Source organism: Neoarius graeffei, chromosome 24 (genome assembly GCF_027579695.1).
Source record: "Neoarius graeffei isolate fNeoGra1 chromosome 24, fNeoGra1.pri, whole genome shotgun sequence".
In the NCBI taxonomy this organism is placed as follows: Eukaryota; Metazoa; Chordata; class Actinopteri; order Siluriformes; family Ariidae; genus Neoarius; species Neoarius graeffei.
In genome coordinates, this window is record NC_083592.1 from 56,527,464 (window position 1) to 56,549,062 (window position 21,599).

Sequence of the window (21,599 nt, forward strand, 5' to 3'; positions counted from 1 at the left end):
ATTAGTGGGTTTGCACTGTCTAACGTTTTGACCTCTTTGTATTTCTTGCAGACTGTTTCAGTGGTGGGTTCAGTGGATGGCCCCAGCAGAAGTGGCCAGATGGAAATTGACCATGGATGCCTGGAGAAAGGCGTGTTGAACCAGGAGCTGTCCAATGGGCTGAGTCAGCATGGAGAAGATACGAATGGTCTTGAAGGTGAAGCGTTGTCAAAGTTTAGCCACCAGCACCAGGAGACATTAACATGCCTTCCCCAGACACCGGGATGGGGGACTGGGAATCCAAAAGGAGCCTCTACCCCCCAGCAGCAGGAGGAAGACTGGAGCGACCAGAGCACAAGTAGCTTGGGGAACAGTGTGGACATGGAGAATGCTAGAACTCTGGTGGCCTTCTCAGCTAGTGCAGGTTCCCTACCCCCTGCCCCTCAACCTCCTCATAACCCTAGTACACCACTGTATGAGAAATTCAACCAAGAAATGGCTAATCGAGGGGATGGTGATAAGTCAAAAACATGGAATTGTGATGATCAGCAGTGCACTTCAGAGGATTTGAACACCCTTCAGATGGCTTTAAGTCAAGCTCGTCGTGGTCACAAGCCACCAAACTGTGACTGTGATGGGCCTGACTGTCCTGATTACCTTGAGTGGCTGGAGAATAAGATCAAAATGGCAGGCATTGTTCAGGAAAAAGGTCTTTGCAAGTCATCAGGTGCTTCTCAGACAGAGCAACAACACTATCAGTCTCAGCCACAACCTCAATCCAATGGTGCAAACTCCTCTTATGGATCGGAACCACAGTCACAGAATGCTGTTAACCAGCCTCCAGCCCCAAGACCTTATGGCCCCCTACCACCTATTCCCTGTTCGCCCAGTGTGCTATCCATTGCTAAAGAGAGGAATGTCAGTCTACAGACAGCTATTGCCATTGAGGCATTGACCCAGCTATCTGGCACTGGTGGGCCTGTGGGCGAGTCAACGTTTGGAAACTCTGACCACCAAGCTTCACTTCAGCTCCCCTCTCAAACCCAAGATGGGCTGAGATTAACTGTTTCATCACCTGGGTCCCTTTCATCATCATCTGCTTCCAGCATACCCCAATCTTTCTCCTCTGGGCATTTCCCTCAACAGAATCCTGGTTCATGGGAGCAACACAAGCCTGAGTCGCAGGGTCCTGCTCATCACTCCTCCCAATACAGGTCCTCCAACTCCCCCTTTTCAACCTCACACACATCCACCCCTAGTCCATCACCGCACCAGTGGCAACAGAGCGCTGGAGCAAGCTGTGAGAAAAGCTCCCCTAGGAATCCATGGATGTTGAATTCTGAAACTCAGGATTGTTTTCCCCGCCCATCCCATGGCAGTAGTGACCCAATGTCTGAACTGAAACAGCTTCTGGGAGACAGCAGTGGAAAGTACACTGGTACTACCTTCAAGTTTCCTGCCCCACCTCAAAATCTGAAGGATAACCACCCAGTGATGCCTCTTGTCAAACAGGAGGTCAACAATGGGGACTACCCAGGTGAGTTGGGGGCAGCACTGGGCCAGTACAGGATGATAAATAGTCAGCAGCAATTTCAAGGCCAGCAGATTTCTCAGTCTATTAGGTACTCGACTCAGGCAGCACTGCAACAGCACCTTCATCATAAACGTAACCTCTTTTCTGGTCCTCAAACTTTTGATCTGCGAGCACCAATGACATCCCAGACTCTCCGCAAATGGTGGCCACAGTCCACACCAGATTGTGCTCTAACCATCAAGCAGGAACCCAGGGAACCCAAGAAGAAAAAGAACACACAGAGTTCTCCTTTCCTCAAGCAGCCTGTGGGTGGACTGCTTGGTTCATTGGGCCCACCTCTTCCTAAACCTAAACAGATTATCATTAAGAAGCCCAAGCAAAAGGCTTCTCAGCCTCTCTTTCTCCCACAAAGTCAGATCACAATACAGAAACCAAGCATGCCAGTGAGTATACCATCCCTATCCCAACTTACACCATCTCTACCTATCATGGAGGCTACACTTCCTCCCTGTCTACCCCCATGTAACTCCTCTCAGGTGGAAGTGAGCCAAGCAGCTCCAGCCCAATCTCAGGAATCAAGTTTGAACAGCAGTAGTACCCCCATCTCTGGAGATAACCCCCTAGATTCCAGCCCTCTTAATGTCCCTGTTCCCCCTGCCCAGAGTGGATTGACGAGCTCAGAACCCACCACAGAAACTGAGGGTACCCTGGCCACCATTTCCACAAGTCAGACAACCACATCTCAGTCCACTCCACCTCTATGTGGCCTCAATTCCTTGGATCCAAAATTCGAGGAGCTGATTCGTCAGTTTGAGGAAGAATTCGGGGACACATCTGCCTCTATGACAGATGCTCCGGAGCAGGGCCTTGCTCCTTATGTAGTAACTGAGTCGCACCTAAATTCTAACTCAGGACAAGCCAGACCCCAGTCACCACCCACAGAAAAAGAAAATAACCTTCCTGTCCCAACAAGTGAGCCTGAACCCAGTCTGAAGCAGGCTGAGGGAGAGAATGAGGAGACATCTGTGTCCTCCAACAAGCTTTCTGCCATCAAACAAGAAGTTGAAGAGTGTGGAGTAGATGTTAAGCCCTCAGATCAGCTGTTGGCTCTGGCAACGGAGGCTTACCTGCAGCAGCAACATCACAAAATCCTTGTAAACCCCTTCACCACAACCTGCTCTCCTCCACCCAAACGCATGAAGATTGAATCATCAGGTGGTGTAACGGTGCTCTCCACCACTGGCAATTTCTCCACTGCAGGGGAGAATCTAGATACGCCCACAAAAGAGTGTTTTCCCTCATCCCCTTCACTAAAAGGTTTTCTGGAATCTCCACTACGCTACTTAGATACCCCAACCAAGAGCCTCCTGGGCACACCTATAAAGGATGCTCATGCAGAATTCCCCATCTGTGACTGTGTGGGTGAGTATCGTAGATCCTAGGTTTCTATTTTTAAATCGGCTATTCTATATCATGTTTCTGTCCCATTTTGCAATACAGCAGAAACGGTTGATGACAGTTTTACAGTCCCTGATTACCTGCTTAAGTGTATTTGAAACTAGAATAGTATTTCCTTGAGTTCTCAGAGTTCCAGATTAAAACATCTTTTTCATGAATATTTCAATAATGATTTATATCATATTAGAATATCCATCCATCCATTATCTGTAGCTGCTTATCCTGTTCTACAGGGTCGCAGGCAAGCTGGATCCTATCCCAGCTGACTACGGGCGAAAGGCGGGGTACACCTTGTACAAGTAGCTAGGTTATCGCAGGGCTGACACATAGACACAGACAACCATTCACACTCACATTCACACCTACGGTCAATTTAGAGTCACCAATTACCCTAACCTGCATGTCTTTGGACTGTGGGGAAAACCGGAGCACCCGGAGGAAACCCACGCGGACACGGGGAGAACATGCAAACTCCGCACAGAAAGGCCCTCGCCGGCCACGGGGCTCGAACCCAGAACCTTCTTGCTGTGAGGTGACAGTGCTAACCACTACACCACTGTGCCGTCTCTATTAGAATCTACCATACACACATATCTATTCTATCATATACCTAGTAGTATGAAATCATTCAGACTTCAGTGTGTGGCTGCTTTACTCCCACACACTGTCTGGACGTAGGTTCATGCAGGTTTAGATGATTACAATGCTTACAAATAATTCTCTCTTTTTCAAGGTCCTGCATCAATTTTGTCTTGGCGCATTTGCCCAAGCAGTGCTGGTCCATATCTGAGAATGTATGCTTCTTTGGAGTTCCTCTCTCATCTTTCAATGTTCTGGCTATAGTGCCTCTCTTTGGGGGTAGGCAGCTGGAACAATAGCCCTTACAGAAGGGGTCCATTGTGTCGTATTAGACTGAGGTGGCCAGACAGTCCTGAGCTCTACAAGCAATTCTGTCTCTCATTCTGTCAAAGCAGCAAACCCAGAGCCTGACTGGGTCCTCATGGGAGCTGTGGACATGAAAGATAAAGAAACTGCTCATATATCATGTGATGCTGTGTGTAAAGTGGTTAGGCATAAAAACAGAGAGAGGACAGTGAAAGGAAGAAGGCTACGTATAGCCTGCCTATATTTACCTCATGCTTTCTTTTATGGAGGTCCTAAAAAAGACTGATTGCTTATTTTAAACATATACCCTATTGTGTTTTCAAAATGCATTTATTCTGTCACAAAATCTGAATGTGTGAGACCAGCTGTAGCTGAACGCTTGTTGGCTTATTACTGTCACCAGGAACTAAGGTCACCCAGCAACCAATCTCCCAAGTAAAACCACCACACATGTTTGTCTCACTATCCTTGTGAGGACCTTCCATTGATAATTATTAATGCAGTTAATTAATGCTATGCCTGCACCTAAACCCAACCTTAACCTCAGTAATGAAAAGGAAATGGTTTGTTTGTTTATTTAAAATAACAACAATTTCCCTGGGCGGCACGGTGGTGTAGTGGTTAGCGCTGTTGCCTCACAGCAAGAAGGTCCGGGTTCGAGCCCCGTGGCTGGCGAGGGCCTTTCTGTGCGGAGTTTGCATGTTCTCCCCGTGTCCGCGTGGGTTTCCTCCGGGTGCTCCGGTTTCCCCCACAGTCCAAAGACATGCAGGTTAGGTTAACTGGTGACTCTAAATTGAGCGTAGGTGTGAATGTGAGTGTGAATGGTTGTCTGTGTCTATGTGTCAGCCCTGTGATGACCTGGCGACTTGTCCAGGGTGAACCCCGCCTTTCGCCCGTAGTCAGCTGGGATAGGATCCAGCTCGCCTGCGACCCTGTAGAACAGGATAAAGCGGCTACAGATAATGAGATGAGAACAACAATTTCCCTGTGGGGACCATCCAAATGTCCCCCACAAGGTTGAAATTGTCAGATTTTACTATCCTTATGGGGACATTTGGTCTTCAGTAGTATATAAAAACATGCACACAGCTCTGTCAACAGTGCAGAGGAGGAAAAAAAAGTGCAATCACCATACATACCTATGCTAATGGATCATATTCTGAGCTATTTAAAAACTAGCTAACTAGCTGTCCATCTATCTGTGTCCATTGGTCTATCCATCCTACAGGTTTGCCATGCCTCACACATGTTTCTCTTTTAGTTTTCGGTCACTTCCTCCAGCTGGCCCCACCTACATTACTACTAACACCCAATGTGGAATGTGACCTTAAATTCCCTCGGCTCCAGACAAGCATTCGCTCTCATATGTGCATGCATACACACTGACTCACTCCTTCAGCGCTCGCTGCCAAACACTACATTAAAGTCTCTTTTTTAATACCAAAAGCTACACTGACATTAGGGTGCGTCTAGTTTGTTCTTCACTCTCGTCTTCTTGCTGTCATCTGTTACAGTACAGTTACCTGACTATGGTTTAAAGTGTCTGGAAATGAGAAAAAAAAAAGTTAACTTGTTTTTACTGGTCTTTCTCATTTTCTCTCTGTCCAACCATCTCTGTTTCCCCAGAGCACATCCTTGAGAAAGATGAAGGTCCATACTACAATCATTTGGGATCAGGGCCAACTGTGGCTTCAATAAGAGAGCTTATGGAGAACAGGTGAGAAACTCTAGTCTAGCCCCAGTAACACTGATATGCCCTTTCTAGTGTCCCTTTTGTCTCCATCAGTGGGTGAACATGATATCAGGGCTTCAGCTAGCATTAATGTTTATGTATTATGTATAAAGTGTCATATCCATGAAACCAATACTGCGAAAGGATATTAAGAGCTCTGCTTTTATGTTAGTATTAAGATTCATCTAGATTTACTTTTTGTTTCATAAAACATTTCATAAGTAATTAGCACCTGATGTAAAGTACAACCTACATATTTACTTCGTGTAGGACAGGGGTTTTCAAAGTGTGGGAGAGTCAGCCCCCCCCCTCGGAGAGCAAATAAACAACAGCGCCCCCCCTTACAATTTTTGTTGTTGCTATACTTAATGTTCCATTCGTATTTTTAAAAAATGGTTGTTGTACACATTTTTTTTTCTTTTTCACATTTTAAACATCTGTGCTTTTTAAAACATCTTGTTTTACACATTTTAAACATCTCATAGCATCGTTAGCTAGCACCTCTTGGCAGACAACACACTGTGGCAGTGGAGCATCTTCAGATCCAGTCCATGAAAATCCAAACTTTAAATAATCGTGGTCATACTTCCTTCTTTTTTCAGTCCCCCCAGGATTTCGCGGGCCTTTTTTGTGATTGTTGCGGGCTAAAATGTCTGATGTTGCGGGGGTTTTCCAAAAAATTGTGATGAAAATTGCGGTGTTTTTTAGGTTTTTGTTGCGATTACATTGTGGGAGGAAGTGAAAGTTGCGAGAAATTGTTGCGATTTTCTTTTTTTGTGATTAAAATTGAGTGATATGTTAAATATTAAGTTATTACTGAAAAACTATTGATTAAAAAAAACAAAGACACTGAGAAATGGTCCTATAAACATCTTTACCAATATAAAAGATTACCAGGACTACAAAAATGCAGAAAAATAGGCTTTACTTATCCAAATGCACCTGTTGGTTCAAAAGTTAAAGTGCAGAGAACCTCACAGCACAACATGAAGTTACCTTCAAATATAATATAAATGCCTCAGCTTTCATATAAGAAAAAAAACTATTAATACTAGTACTGTGTGCAGGCAGTCTCTCCTGAAGACTAAATTAAACAATAATTATAAACTAATAAAATAAATGGCTCAGGCTTCATAGAAGAAAAAAAAACAATTTGAACAGAATCTCACAGTATGATACTGAAGCTGCCTAAACAATGGAAAATAAAATACCATTTTGGCAAAAATGTTGGCATCCATTAATTTCTTGTATTAAGTAAAAAAATAATGTAAAGTGCACACAGTCCTTCACTGTAAACATAACACACTTTCAGTAACAGAATTTAAGCCTACATAAACACTGACTCACGCATGCAGTGTTGCCAGATACTGCTGACATTTTCCAGTCCAAAATATGTTCAAAACCCGCCAAAATGCACTTGAAACCGCCCAATCTGGCAACACTGCGCGCATGCTGCTTCTCTTGAACGTATACACGGAAGTAAGGCGGAAGGTAGTTTGTCGACGTCACCTCAAGACGACGCCAACGATTGGTCAAATTTGCGGGAAAGTTGCGGTGATTGGATATAATTGCAACACCGCCCTGAATTCGCGGGGATTGGTTGAGTTTGCGTTGAAGTTGCAAATTGCAACATCCTGGAGGGTCTGGTTTTTTGCTTGGCCCAGACTCTGTCTCCTCACTCACTGTAGCTTTAGGTACTAAAAATCGATCCATTTTGTCTCTGGTAAAGGCTAGCTGAAGTTCGCTAAATGTCTGCAATAGTAACTTATTCTGGTTTATTTTTCCTCACGTTGCACCCCCCCGAAGCACTCTGGCGCCCCCCAGGGGAGATGCGCCCCACACTTTGAAAAGCCCTGGTGTAGGACATGCTTCAATTCACTTTAATTTAAGTTACAACATTTGATATTTTTCGAATACATTATACTAACTTTTTTGTATGATGTAAGTTGTAATTGATCTGTAACTGATGCATGTGATCCTTTTTAATGGAAAGGCGTGAGGAGCAGTTCAACTTGAGTAACAACCTTTTGGGGTGGATTTTAAACTTTTTAATAAATCGAACACAGAGAGTAAGGATCAACGGCATCCTGTCTGACCAGACCTGCAGCTCCACTGGGTCACCACAAGGATGTGTACTGTCCCCTCTCCTTTTTATTTTATATACAAATATGTGTCGCAGCAATACAGTGAACAGATCTATTTTAAAATATGCAGATGATACAGTGATTGTGAGCGTACTGCAAGGCGGGGAGGCAGGTCATGGCCCAATAGTGGAAGAATTTATAGAGTGGTGTAACAAATCATTCCTGCAGATAAATATCTCGAAGACCAAAGACATGGTTATTGATTTTAGAAAGCACAACCAGATCCAGATGCCCACAGAAATTAATGGTCAGAAAGTGGAAAGTGTAGACAAGTACAAATACCTTGGCACCATTATTGACAACAAGCTCACATTTGAGGTAAACTGTGAAGCTGTTTTTAAAAAGGCCAACCAGCGTCTGCATTGTCTGAGGAAACTGTCTTACTTTCACATTGATCGAACCTTGCTTACCCTCTTTTATCGTGCTTTTATTGAATCTGTCTCATCTTTCTGCTTGGCGTGCTGGTTCAACAACCTGTCTTTTAAAAACAAGAATTCCCTTTTTCAAATAGTTAAGTGGTCTGGCAGGCTGATTGGAGAGCCACAACTCAGTCCTGAGACCCTGTACACCAGACAGTTGCAGAGGATAGCTGGTTCCATCTTGGAAGATAGCTCTCACCCGCTGTATAAGGAATTTCAGCTCCTTCCATCTGGTTACAGATACAACCTACCTGTCTGCAAGACAAAGCGTTTCAGAGGAAGTTCTGTCCCCTCTGCTATTAGAGAGATTAATAATATAACTTCTAAACATAGGCTGTAATAGCACAATTTATTTTATTTGTTTTATAATTAATTTTTAATTTGTTTATTTATTTAAGGATCTTATCAGTCTCATTTTATTACATATTCATCAATCTATCATGGCTGGTATATCACTGCTTTTTTTACACGATGTGACACTATGGCTACGTTCACACTGCAGGCTGAAGTGACTCAAATCCGATCTTTTCGCCCATATGTGACCTGTATCCGATCTTTTATTGACAATATGAACGACACAGATCCGATTTTTTCAAATCCGACCCAGGCCGTTTGGATATGTGGTGCTAATTCCGATTCCTATCCGCTCTTTTCGTATGCGACTTCAGTCTGAACCGCCAGGTCGCATTCATCCGACTTACACATCATCAACAAGCCACAAACGTCACTATTCTGCGCTGAAGTAGGCGGCGGGTCTCTCAAAAAAAGTTACAACAACATGGCGCATAATCACGGGCGCAGATAGAGGGTGGGATTCGTCCCACCCAGATTTAAATTCACCTCGTTCGGTCCCCCCCCCACTTATAGGGAGGAAAAAACGTCTATGCTGTCTTTCTTTGCATAAGGCAAACCTCACGGAAAAATCAAAAGACTAATTACCATTCGGTTTATTGAGGTGCACAGCAGTGTATACATAGTTGCAACAATTCACATAAAACAAAACAAAGACTGATATTCGGTTGGTTGAGCTGCGCAGACTGCACAGGTTGCGAGCTCGAGCTTGGTTGCTATGGTAACCCACAACGAGTTTGACAGGCATATCGGGGTTGGGGTTGGTTTGCTGGCAGCTTTGTCCCCCCCCCAGTTCAAAAAACGTATCTGCGCCCCTGCGCATGACATCAATGCGAGGGACGCTTCGGGCTGTGAAGGTTCTGAATCTTCTCAATGGAAGGACGCAGAGGTTAGGGAGCTGATTTCCATTTGGGGGGATGCAGCTATTCAAGCTAGATTGGATGAGTCATACCGCAACCGGGCGGTTTTACTTCCGTAAACACTGGCCATGCTCACTGCGTGTGACGTCGTCGTATCCTGCAATGCGCATGCGGAACACTTTTAGGTCGCTTTTCGTTCATACTGAGGATCACATACAAGTCGCATATATTTGTTAACGTGAACGACCTCACAAAAAAATCGGATTTCACAAAAAAATCGGAATTGAGCATTAAGCCTTGCAGTGTGAACGTAGCGTATGTCACTTTAGGATGCGCTACTTTGGTGCTGTCTAATATTTACTGTTTTTAAACATTTCTGTAATATTTCGAATGTTTGTATGTTAAGTGTGTCCTTTGTTTTAAATGTTTTGTATGAGTGGAGATCACTTGGCTGCACACCAAATCTACCTTTGGGTACAAATAAAGTTATCTAATCTAATCAAAACTCTTAACTGGAAGCTTACTAGAAAGCTGTATAGAAAAGTGCATTATAGCTGAACAGAAACTCAAAAATCATGCATACGTGAAGAAAAAGACATGATTGCAAGCTCAGCTGTTAAAGCTATTGGGTACTTAACTTTGAACAAGGGAAAAATTGTTCCTGGCTGTGTATAATTTGCTTTAGTAGTTCCCTTTGTGCCTGCACTGAGCATTATGAGAGAGCTGTAGCTTGAAGATCCTGGCACGAGACTCTCGAACAGCTGTGGATAAAAATCTCGCTTCTACATTTCTATTCGCACTGCTTCATTTCTTGTCCCTGCTTCCTCCCCCCCTCCCTTCTGCAGCTTTTGCGATCCCATCCCTAGGGAATCCCTGACCCATAATGCAATGGGAGTAAAGAGGAAATAATCACCGTCAGCAGATCCAGACAAGCGAGCGAGACAGAGAGAGAGAGAGAGAGAGAGAGATGGTATTTATTTAGTAAAACAAGACAGGAGAGTGAGTACGAGTGTCTACATTGTGGTTTATTTCTATAAGCTTAATACAGAGCTGAGTCACACCACCCCAAAAGGCCAAAGGGGTAAGTGGAAAAGGAGTTTGGTGTGAGGTTTTTATCCATTTGTGCCTTCGAGACTAATATAAGAACTCAAAATTTTGGATACTAAACTGATTTTGACATAACCTCGGACCCAGCTAGGGCCACCATGTGGAGTTTGATCCTTCTTCAAAGAAGTGTGTGTTCGTTAAACTTCACTGATATGGTCATCACGCTCCAACTTTAAAAAAAATAACCTATGTCGTGAGTGGGGGTGCTGTACAAGGACTCCGCGTTGCCATCAGTGCATACACTTTGTGTCTAGTGTTAATATATAATGCATACATGTATGCTTGGGACCAGAGAGCTTAGAAAAACGACCTAGTATTTTCTGTGTACTTCTATGTGTAGCTTTCGTTCAAAAGATATTCAGACAGTCTAAAGGCCCGGTCACACAGCGCTTTACGGCTTTATCACGGCCAAAACCCGTCAAAAAGTGCTCTCCCGTGAAGCAGACGATGTTGTTCGTGTTGATGTCGAAGTTAAGACGTGTTACAGTCGATATACAGACGTGACAGGATGCAGGGGAAAATCGGAACGGCGTCGGACGCGGCAAAAAGTTTTGGACTGCTCAAAACTTTAGACCGCGGACAACCACGGCCGGCACACGTGGTAAAGACGTGCAACACACGTGAAAAACACGTGATAATCAGTGTCCCGGCCGTTATTAAAACTTGGGGAGACGTGGTAAGACGCGAAAGTTTGGCGGTCTATCACTGGCAGAGCACGGTCATCGGACGGGTGTTACGCGTTGGTATCACGGGATATAGCGTGTGTTTAGCGGCTTATCACTGAGAAATGGATTTTTCCGCGTACATAGCACTGTCTAAGCCCGTTAAACGACGTCTCAAACAAGTTCTAAATTCGATTGATCACTGTCTAATCACTTCTGCATCACTTCTGATTTGCGGCATGTATAAATACCGTAATTTTCTGAGACCTCGGCACTTGCAGTCTAGATGTCAAGGGGTGAACATGAACCCTCGACGCTGTGATGTCCTCATCTTAATGCTCCAGCACCAACAGAACCAACTGATACAGGCTCAACATATCCTTGCTGAGAGAAGAAGAAGGAGGAGGAGGAGGGTGGTACGGAACATCTGGGTGCGTGGCTGGACTTGGTTAGCAGTGAAACAGCCGCCGACGGCCATACCCCGTACAAAGCACGGCAAAGCCAAAATTGACCAAAAATTAGCACTTACGACCACGTCCACCAGATTTTTGTATCTTTTTGTACGTGATATAGACGCGGAGTGCTGTGTGACCGCCCCTTAACTTTTGCAACAAGAGTTAAAGACTTTGCATTCAAGGCATGTAACAGACAAAACAAGTCATAAAGAAATTCTAAACCACTTCAACACCAAGGTAGGTTGTTCTTCAGTGCTGTGACGTTTTCAGTATGGAACTGAGCATTTCTACAAACCCCTCACAAAGGCTATAAAAAAAAAAAAAGGTCCATTTGGAAGGAATTTGCTGAACAAGTTGGCAATCCAAATGCTGATTTTTTTTTTTTTTTATGTCACCATCAGTAAGATTTGCTTAATTATCTAAAGTGACATCATTTATACCAGCCATCTCCTTCAGTTCTTGACCAACATCCCATTCTGGAAGCTACCTTTAATAAAACAGCCCTGTTGCAAATGAAAGTAAACCTGTTTCTTTCTTTGTGTTTGCCACTGTAGGTATGGTGAGAAGGGTGAGGCTATCCGTATTGAGAAGGTAGTGTACACAGGGAAAGAAGGCAAGAGCTCCCAGGGATGTCCTATTGCAAAATGGGTGAGTCTGAAATGTTGCACACAAGTACCAGCATGTCAGTGTCTCGTCGATATAACTGTAAACAACTGATCTTTAAGGATCACTGGAGTTATACAGGGTCACCATGTATCAGTCAGAAGTCACAATGAACAATTCACTGATACCCTTTTTGACCAACAGGGAATGGTTCTCAAACTGGTTCCATTCAGGATTCTTTGAATCTTGGTGCCAGCTTGTGAACCGGCCCACGTTTTCACCAGTTTTGAGCGGAACCATTGTAATCAAGGATGCGTCGTGAACGGAGGGCAATGCACAATGGGAATAAACAGTAGTAGCAAAATGGCAGAGCGCATTGATTACCTGTGAGCTTTTGTTCCGTTACTGCAGATATTTGTTGTCAGTCCATTTTTTCTGTAGATTTATCTTTTCCGTTGCGTTCTCCATTGCTGTGCTTGGCTTCCTCTGCAAACTAATGACATGCCTACTGGTGTCATCACAGTTAGGAACCAACTTTTCAGGTTTCGAACCAATTTATTTTTGGTCGAAATGCTCTGAAGAACAAGAACATAACCCGTTCCCTGTTGGTCGAAAAGGGGTATGAGAGGCAATCTGTTTTCATTAGCCAAAGGCTATAAAGCAGCAGGGGACTGCACTGTCTTAGCATGCACACAGGCAGCTCACACTCTGCTAATGGGTTTATGGTTCAGATGTTAAGTAATTCTTATAGTGCCAGAAGCAACATTTTCACCCACAGATGTTCCTCTACTACATACACAGTTGAAGTCGGAAGTTTACATACACTTAGGTTGAAGTCATTAAAACCTAATGAGCATAAATTTGAACCATTCACAGGTTTCATATTACCAAGCTATAGTTTTGGGAAGTTGTTTATATGTTTATTTTGTACATGACTTGAATAATGTTTCCAATAATTGTTTACAGACAGATTATTTCACTTTAAATTGATTATATTACAATTTCAGTGGGTCAGAATTTTACATACCTAAAGTTAACCTTTACACAGCTTGGAAAATTCCAGAAAATTATGTCAAACTTTTAGGCAGTTAGCTTCCAGTAGGCGAACTGGAGGTGTACCAGAGGATGTATTTCAAGGCCTACCTTCAAACTCGGTATCTCAGCTTGACTTAATGTAAAAATCAAAAGAAATCAGCCAAGACCTCAGAAAAGAATTGTGGACCGCCATAAGTCTGGTTAATACTTCGGAGCAATTTCCAAATACCTGAAGATACCACGTTCATCTGTACAAACAATAATATGCAAGTCTAAACACCATGGGATCATGCAGCAGTCATATCTCTCAGATGCATTCTGTCTCCTAGAGGTGAATGTACACTGGCATGAAAAATGCAAATCAGTCCCACAACAGCAGCACAGGACTTTGCAAAACTGCTGGAAGAAACAGGTAGGCAAGTATCTACGGTATATCCACAGTAAAACAAGTCCTATCTCGACATAACCTGAAAGTTGCTCAGCAAGGAAGAAGCCACTGCTCCAAAACTGCCATAAAAATGCCAGACTACAGAGTTTGCAAGTGCACATGGGGGCGGGATCTTACTTTTTGGAGAAATGTCCTCTGGTCTGATGAAGCAAATATTTAATTCTTTGTCTATAATTGACCATCGTTGTTTGGAGGAAAACGGGTGAGGCTTGCAAGTTGAAGAAAACCATCCCAAATGTGAAGCATGGGGGTGGCAGCGTCATGCTGTGGGGTTGCTTTGCTAAAGGACAGACTGGTGCACTTCACAAAATAGATGGAACCATGAGAAAGGAAAACTATCTGGATATATTGAAGCAACATCTCAAGATATCAGCCAGTAAGTTAAAGCTTGGTCGCAAATGGGTCTTCCAAATGGACAAAGTCAAGGTATTGGAATGGCCATCAAAAAGCCCTGATCTCAATCCAGTAGAAAATTTGTGAGCAGAACTGAAAAAGCATGCAAGGAGGACTACAAACCTGACTTGGTTACACCAGTTCTGTCTGGAGGAATAGGCCAAAATTCCAGCAACTTATTGCGAGAAGCTTGTGGAAGGCTACCCAAAACGTTTGACCCAAGTTAAACAATTTAAAGGCAGTGCTATCAAATACTAACCAAGTGTATATAAACATCTAACCCACTGGGAATGTGATGAAAGAAATAAAAGCTGAAATAAATAAATCATTCTCTCTACTTTTATTCTGACGTTCTACATTTCTTAAAGTAGTGATTCTAACCGCCCTAAGACAGGGAACGTTTTCTAGGATTAAATGTGAGGAATTGTGAAAAACTGAGTATAAATATATTTGGCTAAGGCGTATGTAAACTTCTGGCTGTAAGCGATGTATACTAAAACATTATATGATCAACCGTTTTAACGTATTTCCTTAAAACTTTGGTAGCATTGTAATGGGTTTAAGTAAAACAAGTAATACACAAACAAAAAGAACTGCTGGAATAGATGTCAAAAGGTATTTCCTTGTTCGTCTTTTGCTAGCGTCTATTTCCATATTAGCATTTGCATCAAGTTGTGTTTGCATAGGTGAGTCGCATTTGTTGTAGAAAGTCTTTTTATTTTAACTGTTGGATGCATACAATACACTACCGTTCAAAAGTTTGGGGTCACTTTGAAATGTCCTTATTTTTGAAAGAAAAGCACTGTTCTTTTCAATGAAGATCACTTTAAACTAATCAGAAATCCACTCTATACATTGCTAATGTGGTAAATGACTATTCTAGCTGCAAATGTGTGGTTTTTGGTGCAATATCTCCATAGGTGTATAGAGGCCCATTTCCAGCAACTCTCACTCCAGTGTTCTAATGGTACAATGTGTTTGCTCATTGCCTCAGAAGGCTAATGGATGATTAGAAAACCCTTGTACAATCATGTTAGCACAGCTGAAAACAGTTGAGCTCTTTAGAGAAGCTATAAAACTGACCTTCCTTTGAGCAGATTGAGTTTCTGGAGCATCACATTTGTGGGGTCGATTAAATGCTCAAAATGGCCAGAAAAATGTCTCGACTATATTTTCTATTCATTTTACAACTTATGGTGGGAAATAAAAGTGTGACTTTTCATGGAAAACACAAAATTGTCTGGGTGACCCCAAACTTTTGAACGGTAGCGTATATTGCCAAAAGTATGTGGACACCTGACCAGTCACATCCATATGTGCTTGTTGAACATCCCTTTGTAGATTTTATCCCCTTTGTCGTTAGAATAACCTCCACTCTTCTGAAAATGCTTTCCGTTAGATTTTGGAATGCGATTATGGGGTTTTGTACTCATTCAACCACAAGATCATAGTAAGGTCAAGCACTAATGTCGGACGAGATGGCCTGGCCTGCAGTCAGCATTCCAATTCATCCTAAAGGTGTTCAGTGGGGTTGAGGTGTATGCAAGGCCACTCAAGTTCTTCCTCACCAGCCTTGGCAAACCATGTCTTTATGGACCTCACGTTGTGCGTGAGGCATTGTCATGCTGGAACAGGTTGAGCATCTTAGTTCCAGTAAAGGGGAATTCTTAATGCCACAGCATCCAGAGACATTCACAGACATGAAGAGTGTGCTTCAAACTTTGTGGCAAGAATTTGGGGAAGGTCCACATCAGGGTGTGATGGTCAGGTGTCCATACTTTTGGCTATATGGTGTAGTTTTATGCATAAATGTAAATTGCATGGGGACATGGTAGTTGAAAGGAGAAGAAATAGATCAAAACGATATATAGGATGGAGGATATTTTACCTTGCAGTATTTAATTCCTTACTTATAGTAAACTATGATCATTATATTGAGGAGCATCCATCCATCCATCCATCCATTATCCGTAACCGCTTATCCTGTGCAGGGTCACAGGCAAGCTGGAGCCTATCCCAGCTGACTATGGGCGAAAGGCGGGGTACGTCCTGGACAAGTTGCCAAGTCATCGCAGGGCTGACACATAGAGACAAACAACCATTCACACCTACGGTCAATTTAGCGCCACCAGTTAGCTTAACCTGCATGTCTTTGGACTGTGGGGGAAACCAGAGCACCCAGAGGAAACCCATGCAGACACGGGGAGAACATGCAAACTCCACACAGAAAGGCCCTCGCCGGCCGCTGGGCTCGAACCCAGAACTTTCTTGCTGTGAGGCGACAGCGCTAACCACTACACCACGTGCCGCCTATATTGAGGAACATGTAAATATAATGTACTCGACTTTAAACTGGATTTAACAGTCATAATGGACAATTTTTTTTTTAATCAGAATGAGAGCTTGTGCACTTTTAGGCTACGTTCACACTGCAGGCTGAAGTGACTCAAATCCGATCTTTTCGCCCATATGTGACCTGTATCCGATCTTTTATTGACAATATGAACGACACAGATCCGATTTTTTCAAATCCGACCCAGGCCGTTTGGATATGTGGTCCTAATTCCGATTCCTATCCGCTCTTTTCGTATGCGACTTCAGTCTGAACCGCCAGGTCGCATTCATCCGACTTACACGTCATCAACAAGCCACAAACGTCACTATTCTGCGCTGAAGTAGGCGGCGGGTCTCTCAAAAAAAGTTACAACAACATGGCGCATAATCACGGGCGCAGATAGAGGGTGGGACTCGTCCCACCCAGATTTAAATTCACCTCGTTCGGTCCCCCCCACTTATAGGGAGGAAAAAATGTCTATGCTGTCTTTCTTTGCATAAGGCAAACCTCACGGAAAAATCAAAAGACTAATTACCATTCGGTTTATTGAGGTGCACAGCAGTGTATACATAGTTGCAACAACTCACATAAAACAAAGACTGATATTCGGTTGGTTGAGCTGCGCAGACTGCACAGGTTGCGAGCTCGAGCTTGGTTGCTATGGTTACTAACAACAAGTTTGACAGGCATATCGGGGTTGGGGTTGGTTTGCTGGCAGCTTTGTCCCCCCCAGTTTTTTGTCCCTCCCAGTTCAAAAACCGTATCTGCGCCCCTGCGCATGACATCAATGCGAGGGACGCTTCAGGCTGTGAAGGTTCTGAATCTTCTCAATGGAAGGACGCAGAGGTTAGGGAGCTGATTTCCATTTGGGGGGGATGCAGCTATTCAAGCTAGATTGGATGAGTCATACCGCAACCGGGCGGTTTTACTTCCGTAAACACTGGCCATGCTCACTGCGTGTGACGTCGTCGTATCCTGCAATGCGCATGCGGAACACTTTTAGGTCGCTTTTCGTTCATACTGAGGATCACATACAAGTCGCATATATTTGTTAATGTGAACGACCTCACAAGAAAATCGGATTTCACAAAAAAATCGGAATTGAGCATTAAGCCTTGCAGTGTGAACGTAGCGTTTGTTTCTTTTACCTTCTAACAGGTTCGCAGTGAATATGCCATGTGGTTGATGCAAAATGTAGCACCTCAAATTTTATTTATTTGTATAGTGGTTTTAACAGTGGACATTGTCACAAAGCAACTTTGCAGAAATATGAATTATGGGCATAAATTTTGGCACCCAAATCTTGTAAGATTCCCAAAGCATCCATCATTCTGTTATCTATGGAAATGTTTAAAACTGGTGTGGATTTAAACACTGGAATAGTATTCTTGTAATAACTGAGTCTAGTCATAACTTTGTCTCTGTCTCTTTGCTTTTTCTTTCCCTGTCTGCCCCCTGCAGGTGATTCGACGTAGCAACGAGAACGAGAAGTTGTTGTGCCTGGTGCGGCAACGTGCCGGGCACCACTGTGCCAATGCGGTCATCATTGTTGTCATCCTGGCATGGGAGGGCATCCCAAAGTCTCTTGGTGATAAACTTTATCGAGAGATCACCGAGACGCTCACCAAATATGGCAATCCCACCAGCCGCCGTTGTGGCCTCAATGACGAGTGAGGAATAATGTTGTGCCTCTTCCACCTGCATATTTCTACACTGCTTCTGAAATGAAATTTACTAGATATAGATGTACTTTCAGTTTATTGCAACAACTTATACTTTCTGACACAAGCCCCCACCCCTCCCCATACACAAAAAGGGTAAAAACTGTGTGACTATCCAACGCCCCTGAACCTCAGACAAGCGCCAAACAAGGACCATTCTGCACTAAATGTAATTTTTATTCAGATGTTTGGAATGACACAAATAAGCATTAAAACAATATAAATATTAAAAAGTATATACAAATATAAGACTCGTATCAAAAAGTAGTAACAGACAAGTAGAAATAAATTATAGTATATAAATACAAATAAGGGGTGGCACGGTGGTGTAGTGGTTAGCGCTGTCGCCTCACAGCAAGAAGGTCCGGGTTCGAGCCCCGTGGCCGGCGAGGGCCTTTCTGTGCGGAGTTTGCATGTTCTCCCCGTGTCCGCGTGGGTTTCCTCCGGGTGCTCCGGTTTCCCCCACAGTCCAAAGACATGCAGGTTAGGTTAACTGGTGACTCTAAATTGAGCGTAGGTGTGAATGTGAGTGTGAATGGTTGTCTGTGTCTATGTGTCAGCCCTGTGATGACCTGGCGACTTGTCCAGGGTGAACCCCGCCTTTCGCCCGTAGTCAGCTGGGATAGGCTCCAGCTTGCCTGCGACCCTGTAGAACAGGATAAAGCGGCTAGAGATAATGAGATGAGATGAAATACAAATAAATTAATTGAATTATTAGAACAAATGTGCTAAATAGGTTTTTGTTATTGGCTACACCCGCTATCATGATGAAACAGTGTGAAATTACAGCATATGGTGTAGTGGTTAGCGCTGTTGCCTCACAGCAAGAAGGTCCGGGTTCGAGCCCCGTGGCCGGCGAGGGCCTTTCTGTGCGGAGTTTGCATGTTCTCCCCGTGTCTGCATGGGTTTCTTCCGGGTGCTCTGGTTTCCCCCACAGTCCAAAGACATGCAGTTAGGTTAACATGGGGCAGCCTAAGGCTGAGGTGCCCTTGAGCGAGGCACCGAACCCGCAGCTGCTCCCCGGGCGCTGTTAGCATGGCTCCCCACTGCTCTGGGTATGTGTGTATGTGCTCATTGCTCACTTGTGTGTGTGTGTGCGCATGTGTATGTTCACTGCATCAGATGGGTTAAATGCAGAGAGGAATTTCACAAGTGTACATGTGATGAATAAAGTTGTTGTTGTTCTTCGTATCCAATGTTATTCTCTCCACATTCACTGGATATGAGCAATCGCGTGCTCTGATTGGCTACTCTACTACTAGGATATCAGCTCATATACCATGAGTAGAGAAAAACAAAATGGTGGCGCGTGTTGCTGAACTAACCGAGGACAAAAAAACTCTACTCGAAAACAAAGCTCCAAAAAAAAATAAAAAATACACCCAAAAAAACCAAAACAAAAACATGGAATGAAAGTATTTGATGGTAAGAACGTATCTTTTTTCAAGAATTATTATTTTCACATTTTTCACAAATTGCTCCTGTCATTTTGCCGGTTTGTTTACATTCTAAGCGGAAATGATTTTGTCGGACGTTTTGTATAAAGTTTTTATTTATCAAATTTGCAAAAAACAAAAATGTTCTGTTTCTCAAAATCCAGTGAATGTGGAGAGAATAAAACAGTTATTCCACTCAATCTCGCCGTACATGGATTACAGACAACTCGGTGCTACGCGCCTCGTCAGCTGTCAGCTCATGTACGACTCGATTTCATGGAATAACTGTTAATTATGTAAGTTGGTTGGACAGAAAGCTGAATATCTTTACTCTATGTGTAATAGCACAACAAGCAACAATGGCAACATAGGCTAAAAAACATAAGTGTTCTACCAGCCTGTTTCATTACTTGCATAATGTTATACTCAAAGTGATGACATAGCTACATATCTTTATCTTTTGCACATTTCTCCTCTTCTTGTTTCCTCTCTGCCCTAAACTGGGCACCTGACGGCTGACCCTAGACCTTTTCTTATCCATCGTGGGTTAATTTGGCACTCGAGTATCATTACATTACCCGTCACTAGGGTGCATCAGTCGCCCCCTAAAAATGAAAAGTTCCTCCGATCATGATGCATTTTTGTTTTTATGTTCCTTTTGGTAAGAAAACACACTGGGTGAAATATTTTGACAAAATTCAAAAGTTTAATGGCGGCACCAGGAGCTCAAAGTTATGGAAAAAGCTGCTATTTTATGACAAAATTTCGATCACTTTTCATGAAACATTATGGCACCTTATAGAGTATACCAAATATCTTAGATACACATTTTTAGTACATATTCTAAATATATTATCAAGCACAGTTTGAGTTTTAGCTGTTCATTGAATCATTGTTCAACTACTTTTAAACAATACAAATGTATTATGAATCACATTAATGCTTCTCAATCCCTTGCGAAGGTTCTTAACATGATCTCTGGCTCACAAGAAATCAATAAATGGAGTCCAACATTGTGATTCAAACCTTACGCGAAAACATAAAATAAGCGTTTTTTGGCAAAAAATGAACCTCATGGTGCCACCATTAGACTTTTGAATATGGTCAAAAAATTTTACAGGACGTCTTTATTGGTGAAAAGGAAAACCCGAACAAAAATGCATCAGAGTTTATGAAAGTGAGGGCAACTGATGCACCCTACCCGTCACCCAACAAAATCAACCAAAGAGTAAAAACTAAACCAGTTTACCTTGGTTGTGCGAAGACTGGTTTTATATTATTCTTAGCGGTTTCACACAAATCAGAAAAAAAAAAATGCAACATTGTCTGTGAACGTATATACTCTCAGTATTATGAATGAATTGTAGTTTGGTAAGAAATGGTAGCATTTCTTAGTGTGACTGACTGATTTTACTCTGCATTACAGTAATACTAGGTGTGCTATTTAATAGATTCCCCTCCTACCCCTATCTCAGACTTCTAGTGGGGAGACCCGAGGTCATTGGTCAACCTACCCCCTCCCCTCCCCATCTAGTACTTCTGAGTGGGAGACCAGGAAGCAACCTGTCTAGCTCACAAGCTAGAATCAGGGCGCCCATTCCGACAGGTTAAAAGAACCACATAGCAACATTCTCATTATCTGTAGCCGCTTTATCCTTCTACAGGGTCGCAGGCAAGCTGGAGCCTATCCCAGCTGACTACGGGTGAAAGGCGGGGTACACCCTGGACAAGTCGCCAGGTCATCACAGGGCTGACACATAGACACAGACAACCATTCACACTCACATTCACACCTACGCTCAATTTAGAGTCACCAGTTAACCTAACCTGCATGTCTTTGGACTGTGGGGGAAACCGGAGCACCCGGAGGAAACCCACGCAGACACGGGGAGAACATGCAAACTCCACACAGAAAGGCCCTCGCCGGCCACGGGGCTCGAACCCAGACCTTCTTGCTGTGAGGCGACAGCACTAACCACTACACCACCGTGCCGACATGGCAACATATTACTGACATATGTCGCCGTGCAAATTAGCGACAG

The 21,599-nt window shown here is 43.4% G+C and overlaps 1 protein-coding gene across 5 annotated transcripts in view; it reads left to right on the top strand.

Moving 5' to 3' along the window:
• Positions 1 to 21,599, top strand: part of tet3 (tet methylcytosine dioxygenase 3) — an 83,267-nt gene that overhangs the window by 54,064 nt on the left and 7,604 nt on the right. For all 5 annotated transcript variants that reach the window (XM_060907508.1, XM_060907511.1, XM_060907512.1 and 2 more), the window contains 4 exons: positions 52 to 2,935; positions 5,483 to 5,573; positions 12,141 to 12,234; positions 17,862 to 18,070. In XM_060907508.1, coding sequence (XP_060763491.1) covers positions 52 to 2,935; positions 5,483 to 5,573; positions 12,141 to 12,234; positions 17,862 to 18,070 — 3,278 coding nt within the window. The remainder of the gene's footprint in view (positions 1 to 51; positions 2,936 to 5,482; positions 5,574 to 12,140; positions 12,235 to 17,861; positions 18,071 to 21,599) is intronic.